We start from the raw sequence: 17286 nt of genomic DNA, 5'->3' as shown, positions 1-17286 counted from the left end.
CAACCCATGTGAGCGCTCGCTCCCTGGAGTGTGGCTGGAGGCCCAGGCCCAGCACAGTTGTGGCACAGACAGGCAGAGGCTGGGGCAAGAGAATACCATGTTTAGTAAAGCTGCTTGCACATGCCTGCAGTTTAGCCTACCTTGGTGACCACATGGCTCCAACATGCAGTCCAGGCCAGGATGGACGGCCTGGGTGGATGTGGGATCCGAGCCACTCTCAGCTGTGCCCCTTGAGTAAGCTGCTGCATCTGTGTCCCTGTAATACGCCCGTACCACACCCATCACTTTAGGAGGCAAGACTCTGGGGCCACAGACACATCAAGGCTAACAGGGATTGGAGGGAAGGGGGATCGATGTCTGGGACACAGGGGAGCCTGGCAAGAAGGGGTGATATGGATCCAGAAACCCCACTACTGGGTATACATCAAAGGGAAATGAAATCAGTATGTTCAAGAGACGTCTGCTTTCCCAGTTCACTGCAGCACTGTTCACAATAGCCAAGATATGGAAGCACCTTGGTGTCCACTGATAGATGAACGGATAGAGGAAATGTGGTGCATACACATAACAGAGTACCATTCAGCCTTAAAAAAGGAGGAAATCTTGTCATTTATGAAAACATGGGTGAACCCGGTGCACATTATGCTGAGTGAAATAAGCCAGGCACAGAAAGACAAACACTGCATGATCTCACTTACATGTGGAACCTATAAAAGCTGCCCTTATACAAGTAAAGAGTCAAATGCTGGTTACCATGGGCTGGGAGGAGAGGGACTGGGCAGATGTGGTCAAAGAATACAAAATTTCAGTTAGGAGGCATAAGTTCAGGGATCTTGTACAGCATGGTGACTATAGTTAACAACAACGTATTGTATTCTTGAAAAAAAGGAGTGATATAGGGGTACCAGAGATGGGCAGGATGATTGAAGATCACAGTCCAGCCTTGCAGGACCCCGGGGGACAGGGCGGGCACTCAGAGGTGGACCTCCAGCAGGTAGCGCAGGCGACACTGGCTCTCCTGGTAGATGAGGTACTCGCTCTGGGAGAATGTGGAGCTGCTGAACTCTGGGCAGGGCACAGGCTGGCCCTGGGGCACCACCACTTGCTGGCCATCCAGCTCCAACTCAGTGTCCTGGGTCGGATCTGCAGGGCACAGCAAGGGCCAGGGTGGCCCAGGGGTCACTGGTCCCAGGCCTTACGAGTAAGTCCTGACCCCTACGCTCTGCATGTCTGTCACGGGGCACGCCTGCTAATTTCCACCTTGCCCACCTCCAGACCACTGCAGGGGCTGGGGCTTCTGCCTGGGGTGTCCTCCCCGACTTCTCTCTGGGAAACTCATACTAATCCTTCAATGCTCAGTCAACAACTCCTCTTTTTGAAGCCCTCCGGGATGCCCAGGAATGATTTGTTGAACCAGTGGATGTTTGTCAAATGACAAACTGAGTGACGACAGGGAAGCTTCTTTTTGTCCCTCTTCACAGCCCCCTCCCTGAAAATGTCCCAGCCCCTATCTCGGCCCCACCTCTCTCCTTGGGCTGTACAGCTTCTGAGGACTCACCAGGCTCGGTGTGGCCTCGGGCAATGACACTGTCGAAGCCAGGAGGTGGGCTCTTCAAGCTGGGGTTGTCCGTGTTGATATGGTGCTCTCTGCCCAGGGCCACCTCACCCAGGAACATGTAGCCGACATGGTGGGCCCCACACTTCATGCCAATAACTGCAGGACACAGGGAGGCACCGGTGGGCAGCTCAGCCTGCCTCCTGCTGACCTGTGGGGCCCCTCTCTGCTGCGATGTTATTCCTTCTGGCTTTGCTGCTCCAGCAAGAAAAGGCTCACTCTCCCCCAACGGTCACTCCCTCCTTGTCCCGGCCTGCTCCCTCCCACCTCACTGTGCTCCCTATGGCCAGGCATCTGTACCCTCTGCTGTCCTCACCAAGGTCAGCAATGGCCTCCCAGTGACCAAACCCGTGGCAGGGGCTTTTCTCCCTGGCCTGCTCTGCTGACTTTGCTCCTGACATCATCAGCCCCTACCTGGGACTTCCTCGCGCTGGCTCTCCTAAGCCCTCCACCCCGCCACTCTTTCCTAAGCCCCTCTGCCCTCCTGGTGGACCCCTTGCTCTTGGTGACCTCAGGCATCCTAGAACTTCAGCCCCATCTGTTCTGGGATGAATCCTTGGTCCTTGCTCTCTTGGCCAGCTGGGTGGTGGCCTCCAATGATGGGGACAGCCTGGGTGGAGGAGCTGGTCTGGGGGGGTCATTTTGGTGAGGACACTCCTGGCCAGAAACTCAGAAGTCACTGGAGACAGGCTTGACCCTTTCCCACACGCTCCCCATCCCATCTCCTACATGCCCCTCTCATGGGCTCCCTCCCCTGCACTTCCCAGCCCTTGGGCCAGGCACCCATCACATCCAGCCTGGATAAGAGCATGGCCTCTCTGCAGCCTCTGGCTGCTGCCCCCCTCTCCACAGCTGTAGCCACTGGGATCCTGCTACAGACAAGTCCAGCTGGGCTAACCATCACTCTCTGGATAAAGCCTCCTCGATCGTTCTGGGCCCCTAACCCACCCTGCCCCCGCTAGGCATTGCTCTGAGCTCCAGTATCAGGAAGTGTTTGGAAGCCCTGACCTGCCACATCCTCACATCCTCCCAGCCTCTCTGCCCATCCCCTTGCCTTGACGTCTCCTCTTTTTTATTTTTATTTTTTCAGATGGAGTCTGGCTCTGTCACACAGGCTGGAGTGTGATCATAGCTCATGGCAGCCTTAAATTTGTGGGCTCAAGCGTTCCTCCTGCCTCAGCCTCCAGAGTAGATGGAACTACAGGTGTGTGCCACCACACCTGGCTCAAAGGCTCCCCCTTTACCCCCTCCCAGGTCTGGTTGGTGCACCCATCCTATCTGTATTGCCTCCCCCAGGAAGCCATCCCTGACCATCAGACACTTTCTCTAAGACCCCCGCCACCAAAGCCCAGGACAACCCACTGAGCACTGTAGTCATTAACCATTAAAGGATTCCTCTCTTGGATTCACCATGAATTTCCAGTGGCCAAGGACTGGGCCCAATCCATCTTAGTGCCAACCCTCCCAGGGCTGGGCCCAGAGGGGCACCTCACCATATCCAGCTGACTTGCTGTTCTCTGAGGCAAAGTAGATGCCCTTGCCAACACGCCCACCAGAATGTGGCATGATGCGGAGCCCAGTAGTGAGGATGGCGGCCACCACGGCCATGTTGGTGCCATGCCACAGCAGCTTCCGATTACCCAGTTTGGAGTAGGCCTGGAATCTGTCTTCCTGAGTGGAGAGGAAGTGAGAAATGGGAGTGATGCCACCCGAGCACTCAGTCGCCTTGCCCTGCTGCTCGTGACCAAGGCCTAGCGTCCCTCTGCTTACTCACACGCACTCATGGCCGGCAGAAACTGACCAGAGCTGCTAAACGATTTGCTAAGGGACCGATTAGCCAAGGACATCTTCCTAAGGCACAGTGGTGATGGGGGAGAGGTGGGGGAACCTCCCTCACCTCCCCTTCTCGGTTTACTTTCCAGATGTGTTGAAGTGTAGGGCACCTGTGGTTGCTGCCAGTCTGTTCTAAGTAGGTCTGTATCACCTGTGGGGAGAGCAGAAGCTGGTTGCCAGGGTGGGAGGCTCGGGAGCTAATCCCCCATTTTTCTTCCCCCAGTCCCAAGCCCTCCTCAGGCCCTGGAGACACAGCAAGAGAAGGCTGAGGGCGAGTATTCCTCTGGGCACCTCGAGGGCAGGTGGGCAGAGGGACAGTGCCCACTGATAGCCTGGCCCCTCTGTGGGGCCCAACTCACCTTGTACTCAGGTGCTCCAGAGTCTAGCAGCTGCAGCTGGCACTTGAGAAGCTGGTAGTCTCGGTCCAGGGGGTGTGGCACCTCCTCCACCATCTTCTCCTGCTCAGAGGCTGCCTGCAGGGCCTGGGCCAGCTCGATGTCCGCCAGCACCTAGGATGATGGGCCCTGGCAGTTTGTCTTCCCACTTGACCTCTGGCCTCCCCTCTCCTCTCTCACATGACTGGTATTGTAGCCACCCCACCTGTGTGTCCCGCCTGTCCCTCCCCACCCTATCTGTCTGCCCAGCCTTCCCCACCCGTCTGTCAGCCTGCCCCAGGCAGTCCATCCTTCTGGGCCTTCTTGGCCACCTGCCCCTCATCTCGCTCGCCTAGGCTGTCTGTTCAGTGCCCCACTGCCTGCCCGCATCCCTGCCAGCCCTCACCAGCAGCATGTCCTTCTTGGCCTGCAGAAGCTCAGGGGAATTGATGGGCGGGGGCTGGCTGCGGCCGAAGTTGTGCGGGATGATGGTGTAAAAGTGTGAGGACAGCTCCTCCAGGCTTTGGCCACCATCCGTGGGGCCTTTCAGGGCCTCCTCCAGCGCCTCCAAGGCCTCAAAACCCCGTGCAATCTGTTGCTTGCTCAGCTTTCCCAGGGGCATCTTCTTCACATCTAGGGGGACAGGGGAGTGGGGAGACTCAGCCCCACAGCCCTGCCACCCTGAGGCCCCTGCCACCCTGCCTGCCTCTCACCCCTCACCCAGGTCCATGAGGGCCATGGTGTTCTTGAACATCTCCTTGCTGAAGATGTTAGTGATGAGCTTCTGCGTGGCTGGGTCCAGGGAGCAGGGCTGCACCCGCTTAGTCACAGTCCTCACTGGGCCTCTGTCCACCTGAAGATAGAGGGCACATGTGGGCAGGAGCAGCTGGGCAGGGCGCGACACCAGACAGAGACCAGCCAGCCTGAGGCCAGAGGGGAGTTCTGTGGCTGAGGCTGCGCAGCTGGGCAGTGGCAGAGCCCAACCAGCGGGAACTCTCCAACGAGTCCCCTCCCTCAGTCCAGGGCCTGCCCACCTTCCTTGGCCATCTCACCTTCACCACAGCTTCCTGGGCCTCATCCTCTGCCTGTACTTCGATAAGTGTGTACTTGCCCGGGTGAGACACAAAGTGGTCCCGCTCTGCCCAGTTGTTCTTGGTCTTTTCCCGAAATTTCTTCTCAAAGTCCTTCTTTGCATCTTCTAGCCTTGTGAAGTGGTTGATCTTTGACTGGCCGACCTCTCCCTGCAACCGACAGCCTTCAGGGGTATGCCCACCATCAGCATTTGCTGGCCTGTGTGTCGGGCCAGGCCCTGTGCTGAGCGCCCCGGGACAGTTGGGAGGTGCCCCCCCCAGTCAGTAGCTGTGGCCTTTTGAGGACCCTGGGGAGTATGTGCAGAGCAGGCAGGGCACTCACCACACGGCCCCAGCGGTTCCAGCAGGTGAAGCGGTTGCTGTCTTGGAGCAGCTGGATGATGTAGAACTTGTTGTTGTTGTTCTCGATGTTGGTCTGGTTCAGGGTGCAGTCGTAGTCCTCATACACCTGGGCCAGAGGGGAGGTGGGGGGCAGGCTGGCTGGGGTCAGATGGGGTGCCTGGCCGTACACCGAGAGGGCTCTGATGGCGACAGGAGTCTGACGGCAGTGGGAGTCAGAGGGACCCTGTCTTGGAAGCTTGGGGGGGTCACTGCTCTTCCCTAGGGGATGCGGTGTGAGAGGACATGGCTAAACCCTGACATGGAGGTATGGGGGGTGCTGGGGGGGACACAGCTGGGCCCTGGATGGGGGAATCTGAGAGGGACATGGCTCTGCCCTGAGGGGACATGGGCAAGCGCCCAGGAGACTGATGTAGTCACAGCCTTTCCCTAAGTGCGGTGGGAGGAGGCCTGCATGGGGTCTGAAGGGCAGATGTGACCCGCCTGGACCTGACGGGACACAGCCCTGACGTCTGGGGTCAGGAGAACATGGCCTTGCTCTGGCGCTTACCTGGGGGCCTTGGGCTCCAAAACCAGAACAGAGTCCTAAGGGGGTGGCCTGGGTGTGTTTGTGCTTATCAGTGGGCAGGCTCTGGGCCTGACTGGGGACTGCAGCTCACCTGGGTCCCGGGGTTGCTGCTGAGTGGACATGTTGGATCCATGCAGATTATGCGCTTCTCTGCGGGTATGGCCTTGAGGGCCTCAGCGGTGGAGCGGAAGGGGTCCTCCTCCCTTCCTGCCTGCCAGCCCTTCTTCTTCTCAGGGCCCTCAGTCTGTACCCAGGGCTTCCGCTTTGGAGCCATGGCTGTCCTGGGGCACAGAGAGGCCCTTAGGCCTCCATGGTCTCCTCATCCCCAACGACCCACTCTCAGTCCCCACCCCTGCCCTGGGCCAGCACAGCACCAACTTGCCCCACCCCGGGTTGGCCCTTCGGTGGCCTCCCACTGCATCCTGTGTCCACTCTGACGGCATTCCCAGCCCCAGACCACACCCGGCTCTTTGTCACTCAGAAACACCCCTTTCCCCAGTCCCAAGTGCAAGGTTAGGACTCTGTCCAGTCTGCCCACTCTGGTCAACAGGGTCTGCCTGGCTCCCTACCCTCTGCAGCTCACCTGTGTGTCCTGAGGGGTAGGGAAAGTGAAAGGAGGATCTCTCTCTTCCACTTCGGGGCTCCTCCCCCTGTGTCAGCTAGTTCGGCCCTGGCATGGTTGCCGGGCTGAGTCACCGAGCTATGGGGGAGGGTGGGCAGAGGCTCCTGGGGGCAGGATTCTTGGGGCCAGATTTATCCTCCCGGAGCTTAGAACCCAGAGCTGTAGAAGCCCTTCCCAATGGACTCAAGAGTTCTGAGGAGCCAGAACTCCGGATCAGTGGCCTTGAACTGATAGAGGGCAAAGGCCAGTCCCACCAGGCCTTGCCCTGCCCTGCTGTGGGCAGGACCATAGGACACTCACCCAAGAAAAGCAGGGACATGGGAGAGGTCCTGGCTGCCACACGGCCTGGTTGTGTGCGCCTCCCAGGGCAGTCCCAGGTCTAGCAACTCTCCATGAGCCTCAGGCGTGAATTAGGGAGAGAATTCCCAACAATCGCCAGAGGCCGGGGATGAGCTTGTGTGGGGGATTAGACATCGGCTATTTGGCCACCAGTGGGGTGAAGCAGAGGCTGGGACAGGCCGAGTCAGGCGACCAGTCCTACGGACGGGTGGACACTCGATCTGGCATATCCAAGGCCGGGGCAGTCGCGTCCGTAGCGCTGCTCATGTGGCCGGGGCCTGCAGCACGCATCTGCCGGTCGCGCGGTGACCTTGGGCCCGGATACAAACGCAGCCTCCCTCTCCCCGGGGCTGCTTGGATCCCCGTTGGGTCTAGCGCCGGGCTGCCCATGGAGGGGAGGAGTCACGTTCCAGAACGCGAAAGGGCGCCGCGTCTCTGGCGCCCCCCAGCGGCCAAGGGGCGCAAACACAGAGAAGGCTCTTGCTCCGACTTCGAAGTCGGCCAGCAGCAGAGCGCAAGCGCCACAGCTTCAGGCCGGAAGCGCCGTGGAGATGCGGGCTTCCTACTCGAGCCTGGTGCGGGAGCCTAGGAACTTCAGAAGGCGGGGCTACAAGCGTGCATCCTATGGGTGCCTGGGGGCGTGGCAGAGCCTGCAGAAGGACCCAATGGAGCAGTAGGAGGCGGGGCCCGGCGGGCGGTGGAAGCCTATCAATACGCGGGGTCTTGCCAGGCGGCTGGGGAGCTGGGAGGGTTCAGCTGCCACGTGAGTTCTGCGGCCGCTGCTACACGCCTGGTGGGCAGCATGTCGGCAACAGCGGCTGCTCGTAAGCGGGGAAAGCCGGCCTCTGGGGCCGGGGCTGGCGCGGGGGCCGGCAAGCGGCGGCGAAAGGTGAGCATGGCGCTTCTGAGGGCCGCGGTCAGCCCTGCTACTCGGACAACCGTCATCCCATCCAGGGGACCTGGGTCCGGGCCCTTCCCCAGCCCTTCGCCCTGGACCCCTGCTGGAGTCAGCTTCGTCCCTCTCTCCGCGAGCCAAATCCTAGAAAGCCGTTCGCTTAACCCGGGAACCACCGCCTTCCCCATTCCTGGGGTTCTGAGGGAACCGAGGGCGGGGGGGCCCTTGGTCAATGCCAGGGTGGTCTGGACCCCTGACCAAAGAAAAGACCGTATAATTCCCAGGCCGACTCTGCGGGGGACAGGGGCAAATCCAAGGGTGGCGGCAAGATGAATGAGGAGATCTCCAGCGACTCTGAGAGCGAGAGGTGAGCTGTTCTTTTCCACATAGTGGGAGGGAAAACTGAGTCCTATGGTGCACGGAAGACTGAGTGAGTCCGAACAGAACTGAGCCTAGAATCCAAGACTCTGGCCCTTGGCTCTGAGATCGTGGCTGTTTCCTTTAGTTTCTGGTCCTGCAAAGTCTTGTTTCTGCGAGGTCTCTGGGTGGAAGGACCCTGGGCCCCAATCCAAGGCCATTGAGACCTCCTTAGGTTTTGGCAGGGACTGGACTGATTGAGAAATTGCAGGAAAACAGAACAAAGCTGTCAAGTATTTCTTGCATCCTTCTTCCTTTGCCAGTTTTCCTGCAATTTCACAATTACTGGGCTCCCCGTCTCTTAACATGCCAGGCACTGCCTTTGCTGTTGGAAGTGCAGAGATAGGCAGGCGGGTGAAGAGAGTGTGTTGTAGTGAGGTGTGTATTTTATAGTTGTGTGTTCTGGGAACAGAGGAGGGACATTTAAATAGGGTCTTGAGAGATGAAGAGGAGTCTCTCACGGAGAGGTAGGGAAGGCATTCAGTGATCAGAGGAAAGTCTGAGGTGTAAGTGTGCCAGAATGGGCAGTAGAAAAGATGGAAGGGGGCTGGGCCTGGTAACTCATGCCTCTAATCCCAGCACTTTGGGAGGCCAAGGCGGGAGGATTGCTTGATGTCAGGAGTTTGAGACCAGCCTGGGCAACATAGCGAGATCTTGTCTGTACAAAAAAAAAAAAAAGTTAGCTGGGTATGGTGGTGTGCCCCTGTAGTCCCAACTACTCAGGAGGCTAAGGTTTGGGGATCCCTTCCCAGGGAGTTGAACTATGATCATGCACTGCTCTCCAGTCTGGGTGACAGCAAGATCCTGTCTCTAAAAAAAAACCACACACAAAAACAGGAGGACTGGTCATAAGTGCATGTAGATTGTAGAGGGCTTTGGATGCCTCCCTCATTTCTGCAGGTGATGGGTGTGGTTGCTTGCAGGTTTTCAAAGGGTCAGGCATGGTGTCAGGCCTGACCCTGTGGGTTGGAGGCTCTTGGACCAGAGAATCCTAGTGCCTTCCCTATGAGTTGACTTTAGAACTCGCTTCTAAAATTGAGTATGTGTTGCCTTAATTTGCTCATGGAAAGAATGTACTTTTTTTTTTTTTGTTTTTGAGACAGAGTCTCACTCTGTTGCCCAGGCTGGAGTGCAGTGGTGCGATCTCGGCTCACTGCAACCTCTGCTTCCCAGGTTCAAGTGATTCTCCTGCCTCAGCCACCTGAGTAGCTGGGATTATAGGCCTGCACCACCATGCCTGGCTAATTATGTATGTTTAGTAGAGATGGAGTTTCACCATGTTGGCCAGGCTGGTCTCGAACTCCTGACCTCAAGTGATCCGCCCATCTTAGCCTCCCAGAGTGCTGGGATTATAGGCGTGAGCCACCACACCCAGCCATTAATGTACTTTTCTTAATCTGAAGGTTATTGTGGGTGAGTGTGTGCCAGGCTAGTGTGGGCTAAGTGCTTTTAAATATTTTTAGAATGTTGTGTTGTGAAGTGTGTTAGATACAGAAAAGTGAATGAGATATATTTGCACTACAGAGAGTAATGGTAAAATGGTAAACCTCTGTACACTTACTTACCACTTAGGTTAAGAACTAGAACATTTGCAGAAACTTAGAAGCCGCAACTGTCATTCCTAACTTGAGTTAATCATTTCTTTGGTTTCTTTGTTCTTCTTTTAAAAAATTAACATTTTCCATTTAGGTATAATTTACATATAGTAACATTCACTTTTTAAAGTTATAGTTCAGTGAGTTTTGACAAACACACACAGTCGTGTGACCACCTCTACCCTGAAGGTAAAGAGTTTCATCACCCTCCAGAACTCCTCCTGCTCCTTCGTAGTCAGCCCCTCTCCTTCCCCCCAAGTCTCTGCTAACCACTGCCCCTAGAGTTGTGCATTTTCTAGCATGCCCTGTAAATGGAATCATAGTGTGTAATTCCCTTGCATTTCTTTAGCGTTCTGCCTCATGCGTATGAATCCTTCAACAATAGATTAATTAGTTTGGCTAAATTGAGTAGAAGTCCGAAGTTAACACAGGTCCCTTGGCTGTGTAAGGGAAGGGCAGCACTAGCCCTGTTGGCTGAAGGCTTGCCAGGCACAGGGCACTAAATTATTTCTGGGGCATGGTCCAGCTTTGGCTTTCCTGAGAGTTTTCAAGGTCCCTTCTGGGGAAGTCAGGGGCAGGTTTACGAGTGAGTCTTGGGAAACATGGTTAGGGGAGTGGACAGAGACTAGATGTCTTCAGGCACATGATCAGAGGGAGTGGGCTGCCCTGGATTCTCTTTGTGTCTGAGTGCCCATGACCTACCCCCAGCTCCCAGGAGCAGGTCAAAGCAGCACCTGTCTTTGAGTGAAGTGAGTACTCTCAGCTGGTCCGGGGGCTGGGGCATGGAGGGGAAAGCCATAACTTCACCAGTAAAGGCCAATCCCCAAACAGTGAAGGTTCGCTTGGAACCTTGTTCCCAGGGTAAATGATGGTGCTGTGGTGATGACAGTCCTGGTGTGTCTGCCTGGTGGGTCCTTGGATCTGATCCAGACTGCCCCCGTCATGTCTGGGGATAGTGTCACCCTTTCTGCTCTCTTGTGTCGCATCTCTGGTTTCCGGTATCCCTTGCCTTTCTCTTTCCCAGTTTACCCTCTTGTTTGGGAGCACAGCCTCTATCCTTCCTAAAGAAAAAGAGGGAGAAAATTCCATGGCACCTTGCACACCTGGCAGTGTCGTCATTGATTGTTTGACTGGGCATGGCATTTTAGGGGTCAGTGTATTCCTCCAGAGCTTTGTGTGTGAGGCTTCTTTGTCTTCTTGTTCTCAGTATTGCTGTTGAGATGCCTGCACATTTTGATTCCTGACTCTTTGTATGTGACCTGATTTCTTTTGGAAGCCTGGTTTCTCTTGGAAGCCTCCTCTTTCCCCCAGAGTTGAGAGGCTTTAGTGATCTCTTTGGGATTTGGGTCTGTTTCCACCCCTACGTGGGGCACTGAGTGGGGCCTTTTAGTTTGGGGAGTCACATCCTTCAGTTTTCTGCAGTGTAGTCACCGGCCATGTGGGCTGGCAGGGAATGGGGGAGGTTGGATGGCAAGGTGAGCATCCAGAAGGCACGATCCTAGCAGCCAGAGGAACAAGGTGAGCCCCTCAGACCCAGCCCCTTCCTGCCCACAGCCTAGCTCCAAGGAAGCCTGAGGAGGAGGAGGAGGAGGAGCTGGAGGAAACTGCACAGGAAAAGAAGCTGCGCTTGGCCAAGCTCTACCTAGAGCAGCTCCGTCAGCAAGGTGAGCCAGTGGGCAGGCCAGCCATGGCCAGGGCTTCTGCCTGTGCTGGTCTGCTGCCCGCCGCTGCAGCCCCAGCCACTTGATGGGTGACTGACATGGGTTCCCAGTGGGTGCCCAGGCTGTCAGTGCTGGCTGCCCTGTGGGGGTGGCCAGAAGCTCTCATGGGTCTCCTGGGGAGCCTGCAGGGGGCTGATCCGATAAGTAAAGGCAGGAGGAAACCCTCCAGCTTGCCCTCCCCTCTGCTGAGGCAGCTGGAGCTTCCTGCATTATCCAGCCCTGGGGCAGTGGGATGGGGACAGGATGGAAGGGAAAGAGGGGTCTCAGCCTCAGTTTACTTGGTCTGGTCTGGCCTGCACAGAGGAGGAGAAGGCTGAGGCCCGTGCATTTGAGGAGGACCAGGTGGCGGGGCGCCTGAAGGAGGATGTGGTAAGTGTGGAGGAAGAGTTGGGGGAGGGCGGGGGTGGAGCTGATCTGCTCCCAGGGTCTCATCCATCTCTTCTCCATGCAGCTCGAGCAGAGGGGCAGGCTGCAGAAGTTGGTGGCAAAAGAGGTGAGTGGGCATGGTATTTTGGTATAAGGTTGGAGGGAATTGGGGGCCCCACTTGGAACGTGGTGGACACTTGGGCCTATCTGATCAGGTAAGGATCTGGTCGTTGTAGCCTTGGGTCTTGTTTTCCTTCTGGCCTGGGTGGGAAAGGCCAACACTGCGCAGTGGGGTTGGTGAGGTGGTGCCTTTATGCCACTAGCCACAATGACCCGGCCCCTGTCTGCCCAGATCCAGGCCCCAGCCTCAGCTGACATTCGCGTTTTACGGGGGCACCAGCTCTCTATCACATGTTTGGTCATCACCCCCGATGACTCAGCCATCTTCTCTGCTGCCAAAGACTGCACCGTCATTAAGTGTGAGTGAGTGCCTGGGTGGGGCTGGAGCCCCCGTGGCGGATCCAGGAGGGCTGGTCAGGGGAGTGGGAGTGGTCACGGCAGGCTGAGCCCTGAAGTGGGGAAGTCTCTGGAGGCAGGTTTGCTGCCCTAGAAGTGCTCGCTGGGTGACAGTGAAAGCTGCTGCCTGGCAGTGGGGCTTATGAGCTCCCTGTCCCTAGAGACCTTTGGGCAAAGTCAGGATGATGATTTAATGGGAATTAATGCTGCAGCTGGGTGGTTGGACTAGAAGACATTTGAGGCTGTGCAGTCCTGGGATTGAGTGCCCGGTCCTCCTGGTTTCCCACCCGTTGCTGGCTGACCAGCGGTTCCTTCTACACCCGCTGTAGTAACAGAAGAACTCACACCATCAATCCCAAAGCCCTTGTACATCCCTTCTCTTTTTTGGGCTTTGTGGCTGCTGTTTGGCACTAATGTCCCTCTTCATAGATGAGGAAACTGAGGCAGCTTGTCCAGAGGCTCACGGTGGCTGAGCCAGGTCTTCTGGCCGAGTCCGGGACATTTGCCATGGCTCTTCTTTCCATGCTGCCCCTTGAGGGGGGTTGCCAGCCAGCCCTATCCCCCCATCCCAGTAGCTTCTCCCCCACCCCCAATGGCAGGGAGCGTGGAGAGTGGACGGAAGCTGCATGTGATTCCTCGAGCCAAGAAGGGTGCCGAGGGAAAGCCCCCTGGCCACAGCAGCCACGTCCTCTGCATGGCCATCTCCTCCGACGGCAAGTACCTTGTAAGGCCAGGTTGGCCCTGGGGGCAGGTGGGAGGTCTGGTGCATGGTGGGTGCCTGTGATCATTGTCTTCATCCCTGCAGGCCTCTGGTGACCGCAGCAAGCTCATTCTCATTTGGGAGGCCCAGAGCTGCCAGCACTTGTACACCTTCACAGGACACCGGGATGCAGTGTCGGTGAGGAGCTGGGTCTATGCCAGTGGATCTTTAGTGGGCACATGCTAGTGTTCTAGGCTCAGTGCTGGCCTCTGGAGTCTCTGTCCTCAGGGAACCTGCATCCTGGGGTAGCGAGTGGGTAGTGAGTGGTGCTGTAAAATACATAAATGGGCTAAAGGGATGGGGAGGAGCTGGGGGAGACCGGGCCGAGCTTGCTCAGGAATCAACGAGGGCCTTGAGAAGCCGCCTCTGGGCGGGATGTAGCGGCTCTTGCCTATAATCCTAGCACTTTGGGAGGCCGAGATGGAGGATCATTTGAGCCCAGGAGATGGAGGCTGCAGTGAGCTATGATCGCACCACTGCACTCCAGCCTGAGCAACAGAATGAGACCCTGTCGCTAAAAAAAATAAATAAATAAAAAAGACGTCTGCATCTGCTCGGGGCAGACGGGCATGTGGGCAGCACAAAATTGCCTCACAGCACGTGCCACATGGCTTGCTTTTTGGGAAGTCCTCCCTGGGCCTGACCTGTCTCTCGCCTGCTGTAGTCCAGGTCCCCTTTGTCCTCTCCCCATGCACCCTTAGGGTCTGGCATTCCGCAGAGGCACCCACCAGCTCTACAGCACATCCCACGATCGCTCCGTGAAGGTGTGGAATGTGGCAGAGAACTCCTACGTGGAGACGCTGTGAGTGTGTTTGGGAGAGGGTGTGTGGATGGTGTGGGAGTGTGTGCCCGTGAGTTCATGCAATACCCCTATCCCCACTATCCTGCTCTGCCCGGCCCTCTAGCTTCGGACATCAGGACGCTGTGGCTGCGCTGGATGCCTTGAGCCGGGAGTGCTGTGTGACGGCTGGGGGCCGGGATGGGACTGTACGTGTGTGGAAGATCCCCGAGGAGTCCCAGCTTGTCTTCTATGGCCACCAGTAAGGTGGCCTGCCATGCCAGTGGGGGCTACATGGGCTGGGGGTGGGCTTGGGCCACGCTTCTCATAGCCCCTTTCTCCAGGGGCTCCATCGACTGCATCCACCTAATCAATGAGGAGCACATGGTGTCCGGCGCGGACGATGGGTAAGAGGTCCTTTGGATGTCTCTGGCCACGGCTTCTGCTCCTGAGTGCTGGCTGCCCACGGGGTGCTCAGCTTGCCTCAGGGCACCCCCAGTGGGGGAGCTGTTGTAACCTCTTTTCATAGATGAGGATGATGAGGCAGAGAGCTCAGATGACCTTGTCTGGGCTGTGTGCCCTTGATCCCTTCCTGTCATGTGGCCTTTTTTCTTTTTTTTTAGAATTAAAAAAAATTGTTTGTGGGTGCTTAGTAGGTGTACGTATTTGTGGGGTACTTGAGATGTTTTGATACAGGCATGCAATATGTAATAATCACATCATGGGAAATGGGGTATCCATCCCCTCAAGCATTAATCCTTTGTGTTACACAGGGGGCCTTTTCTGCCTCTGGCCCCCTCACTGCTGTATTCCCTCCCTGTTTATAGCTCTGTGGCCTTGTGGGGTCTCTCCAAGAAGCGACCACTTGCCCTGCAGCGTGAAGCTCATGGGCTGCGGGGAGAGCCAGGCCTGGAGCAGCCCTTCTGGATATCGTCGGTGGCAGCCCTCCTCAACACAGACCTTGTGGCCACAGGTGGGTGCCCTGAGAGGCAGGGAGGAGGGGTCGCCAGGTGGGCCGGTGCAGGGGTTGCTCACTGTTCCAGTCTCCCCAGGCTCCCACAGCTCCTGTGTGCGGCTTTGGCAGTGTGGGGAAGGCTTCCGGCAGCTTGACCTTCTCTGTGACATCCCCCTGGTGAGTGAGTGGGCTTGAATGCTCAGCCTGTCTCTGCCACACTGCCTAGGCCCCTGGAATTAGCTCTTTAAGGTCTTTCTTCCTGCCAGAAGGGAACCTTCTCAGGGCAGGGCCAGCTCCTAGCACAGGGCCTGGCAGGAACCCTCCCCACTTTCCCTCCTCTGCTCCCCTTCCTATCCTAGGCCCTGTCCAGGGTGCTGGGGTACAAGTCAGGGAGCAGCATGGGGAGAGGCATGGAGGCCTGGCCCTGTGATGAATTCTGTACTGCTGGTGCCAGATTGGGTGCCAGGCTAGAGGGTGTGGACCTCACTGTCCACACTAGGGTGACCTGGGGGAGGGTGGCAGGATCTGTCAGTGATGTGTGCTGAGAATGCAGGGTCTAGGTCAGTGGGGACAGTCATGGGGTCTCCAGGGCCCCACCACCAGGAGCCAGCCTCAGGCCATACTTGGTGTACACTGCCTCCTTCATCCTCACAAACTCACTGCTAGCCCCGTGCTCTGCTTACCCCCATCTCGCAGATGTGGAGGCTAAGGCCCTGACAAGTGAAGGGCTGGCCTGTGTCACCAGGTGGCAGGAGGCAGAGCAGGGATTTAACCCAGGCCTGATAAGGCCCAGCCCTTGACTGTGATGCTGAGGACGGTGGTGGCGGGGGGCATTCTAATGTCTTTCCGTGTTGTCTTTCTGCTCAGGTGGGTTTTATCAACAGCCTCAAGTTCTCCAGCTCTGGGGACTTCCTGGTGGCTGGGGTAGGGCAGGAGCACAGGTATGTGTGGCCCTCGAGGGTTCAGGTAAGGTGGTGCAGGCTGGTCAGCTCGGTGGAAATGGGGTGGAGACTGGGCCGAGTCTCAGCTGCGTCTTGCACTCCCTGCAGGCTTGGCCGATGGTGGAGAATCAAAGAGGCTCGGAATTCTGTCTGCATCATCCCACTCCGCAGGGTCCCTGTACCCCCAGCTGCTGGTTCCTGACACTCTTATCCTCCTTATTTAAGTCCTTCCCAGGCTATGCCCCACCCTCTTTGTATTAAAAGCCTCCTCTTTTGGGCCTTGTCTCTTGTAGCTTTTTGGTGGGGGTGGGGGTGCATGAAGGACTGGGTGGGAGGTGGCCTGGGGAGGGGCAGGACTCCAGCAGTCTCCTAGCTCTGCCCCTCTGCTAGCCTGAGGGCTGTTATCCTTTTCCAAAGAACTTGGGATGGAGACCTCAACTGGCTCCTGGCTCCTGCCCCTGCGTGTCCTGCACGACCTCCTCAGGCTAGCTGCCTGCCACTGCTCTGGGTGGTCGGGGTCAGAAGCTACTCACCCCTCAGCTCAGAAGCCAGGGCTTGTAAGGGCTGGTGCTGGGGTCAGGACTGGACTGTAGACAGCGGACCTGCACATCAAACTGGCTTCGCTTCCTCTCCCAGGTCAGGTCAGGAAGCTGGAGGGGACAGACTGCCCTGAGGTGTGGGGGTCGGGAGTGGGAGTGGGACCCTGCACTGGTGGGCTTACTGTTTGGAGACAGGGGTCCAAGTTGGGAAGAGCTCTGTCTTTGGTCTGAATGTCAGAACCAGGACCTACCTGCCAGGACCTACCTGCCAGGGAAGTGAGTCAAAGGAATGCTCACTCTCTCTGATTTCAGAGTGGGTAGCTCCCTCCTGCTGTGGGGTGAAGCCAGCGAGGAGGAGGTAGAGGTGGACTGGAGGTGTAGAGGCACAGTGAGGTCCCCTCCTATCAGGAAAAAGGAGAAGGGGTGTTAAGGGAAAGCCCCGTGCCCATGGGGCCCAACAGCTGAAACTGTGAAGGAGTGGTGTGGTCCCCTGAGAGACGAAGCCACAGGGCTCCCCTTGACCCCATGCTCACGAGGCCTCCCCCTCAGACTGACCTGTGTCTGCGGTTAATCTGGGACCAGAGGGGTCAGGTTCAGGCTGAGCCTCTGAAAAATCATTTTTTTTTGAGACGGAGTTTCGGTCTTATTGCCCAGGCCGGAGTGCAGTGGCACGATCTCGGCTCACTGCAACCTCTGCCTCCCAGGTTCAAGCAATTCTCCCGCCTCAGCCTCCCAAGTAGCTGGGATTACAGGTGCGTGCCACCACACCTGGCTAATTTTTGTATTTTTAGTAGAGATGGGGTTTTGCCATGTTGGCCAGGCTGGTCTCAAACTCCTGACCTCAGGTGATCCACCCACCTCGGCCTCCCAAAGTGTTGGGATTATAGGCGTGAGCTACTGTGCCCAGCCTGAAAAATCCTATTGCAGATGAGAAGATGTTGGTAGAATTCACTCACTCCTGTGTCCCGTCCCAAATTGAGCTCAGCAGTGTCATAAACACACCTGAAAAACACTGTAAACAA

The 17286-nt window shown here is 57.0% G+C and overlaps 2 protein-coding genes across 7 annotated transcripts; one reads left to right on the top strand and one right to left on the bottom strand.

Moving 5' to 3' along the window:
* Nucleotides 1-590: 590 nt before the first annotated feature.
* Nucleotides 591-7316, bottom strand: PARP3 (poly(ADP-ribose) polymerase family member 3). 5 transcript variants are annotated; one of them, XM_063806784.1, is made up of 12 exons: nt 6743-7182; nt 6404-6520; nt 5912-6101; nt 5236-5361; nt 4875-5063; nt 4543-4675; nt 4229-4455; nt 3808-3957; nt 3513-3599; nt 3109-3286; nt 1559-1714; nt 591-1143 (listed from the first exon to the last, which is right to left on the bottom strand). In XM_063806784.1, the coding sequence occupies exons 3-12, from the start codon at nt 6092-6094 to the stop codon at nt 974-976; spliced, it is 1599 nt and encodes a 532-aa protein (XP_063662854.1). In that variant the 5' UTR covers nt 6095-6101; nt 6404-6520; nt 6743-7182; the 3' UTR covers nt 591-973. The 5 variants fall into 5 exon arrangements, with proteins under 5 accessions (XP_063662854.1, XP_063662855.1, XP_001170233.2 ...); XM_063806785.1 differs by having other exon boundaries at nt 5912-6096; nt 6743-6841; XM_001170233.7 differs by lacking the exon at nt 6404-6520 and having other exon boundaries at nt 5912-6096; nt 6743-7316.
* RRP9 (ribosomal RNA processing 9, U3 small nucleolar RNA binding protein) lies at nt 7246-16003 on the top strand. 2 transcript variants are annotated; one of them, XM_001170125.8, is made up of 15 exons: nt 7246-7670; nt 7961-8043; nt 11243-11352; nt 11711-11778; nt 11861-11902; nt 12128-12254; nt 12891-13015; nt 13097-13189; nt 13753-13853; nt 13957-14091; nt 14174-14236; nt 14657-14802; nt 14882-14961; nt 15652-15725; nt 15834-16003. In XM_001170125.8, the coding sequence occupies exons 1-15, from the start codon at nt 7584-7586 to the stop codon at nt 15925-15927; spliced, it is 1428 nt and encodes a 475-aa protein (XP_001170125.1). In that variant the 5' UTR covers nt 7246-7583; the 3' UTR covers nt 15928-16003. The 2 variants fall into 2 exon arrangements, with proteins under 2 accessions (XP_001170125.1, XP_063662856.1); XM_063806786.1 differs by having other exon boundaries at nt 7454-7670; nt 7945-8043.
* Nucleotides 16004-17286: the final 1283 nt, after the last annotated feature.

This window comes from Pan troglodytes, chromosome 2 (genome assembly GCF_028858775.2).
Source record: "Pan troglodytes isolate AG18354 chromosome 2, NHGRI_mPanTro3-v2.0_pri, whole genome shotgun sequence".
Classification (NCBI taxonomy): domain Eukaryota; kingdom Metazoa; phylum Chordata; class Mammalia; order Primates; family Hominidae; genus Pan; species Pan troglodytes.
Note: the sequence above shows the minus strand (reverse complement) of the source record. Positions and strands in the feature narration are given on the sequence as shown.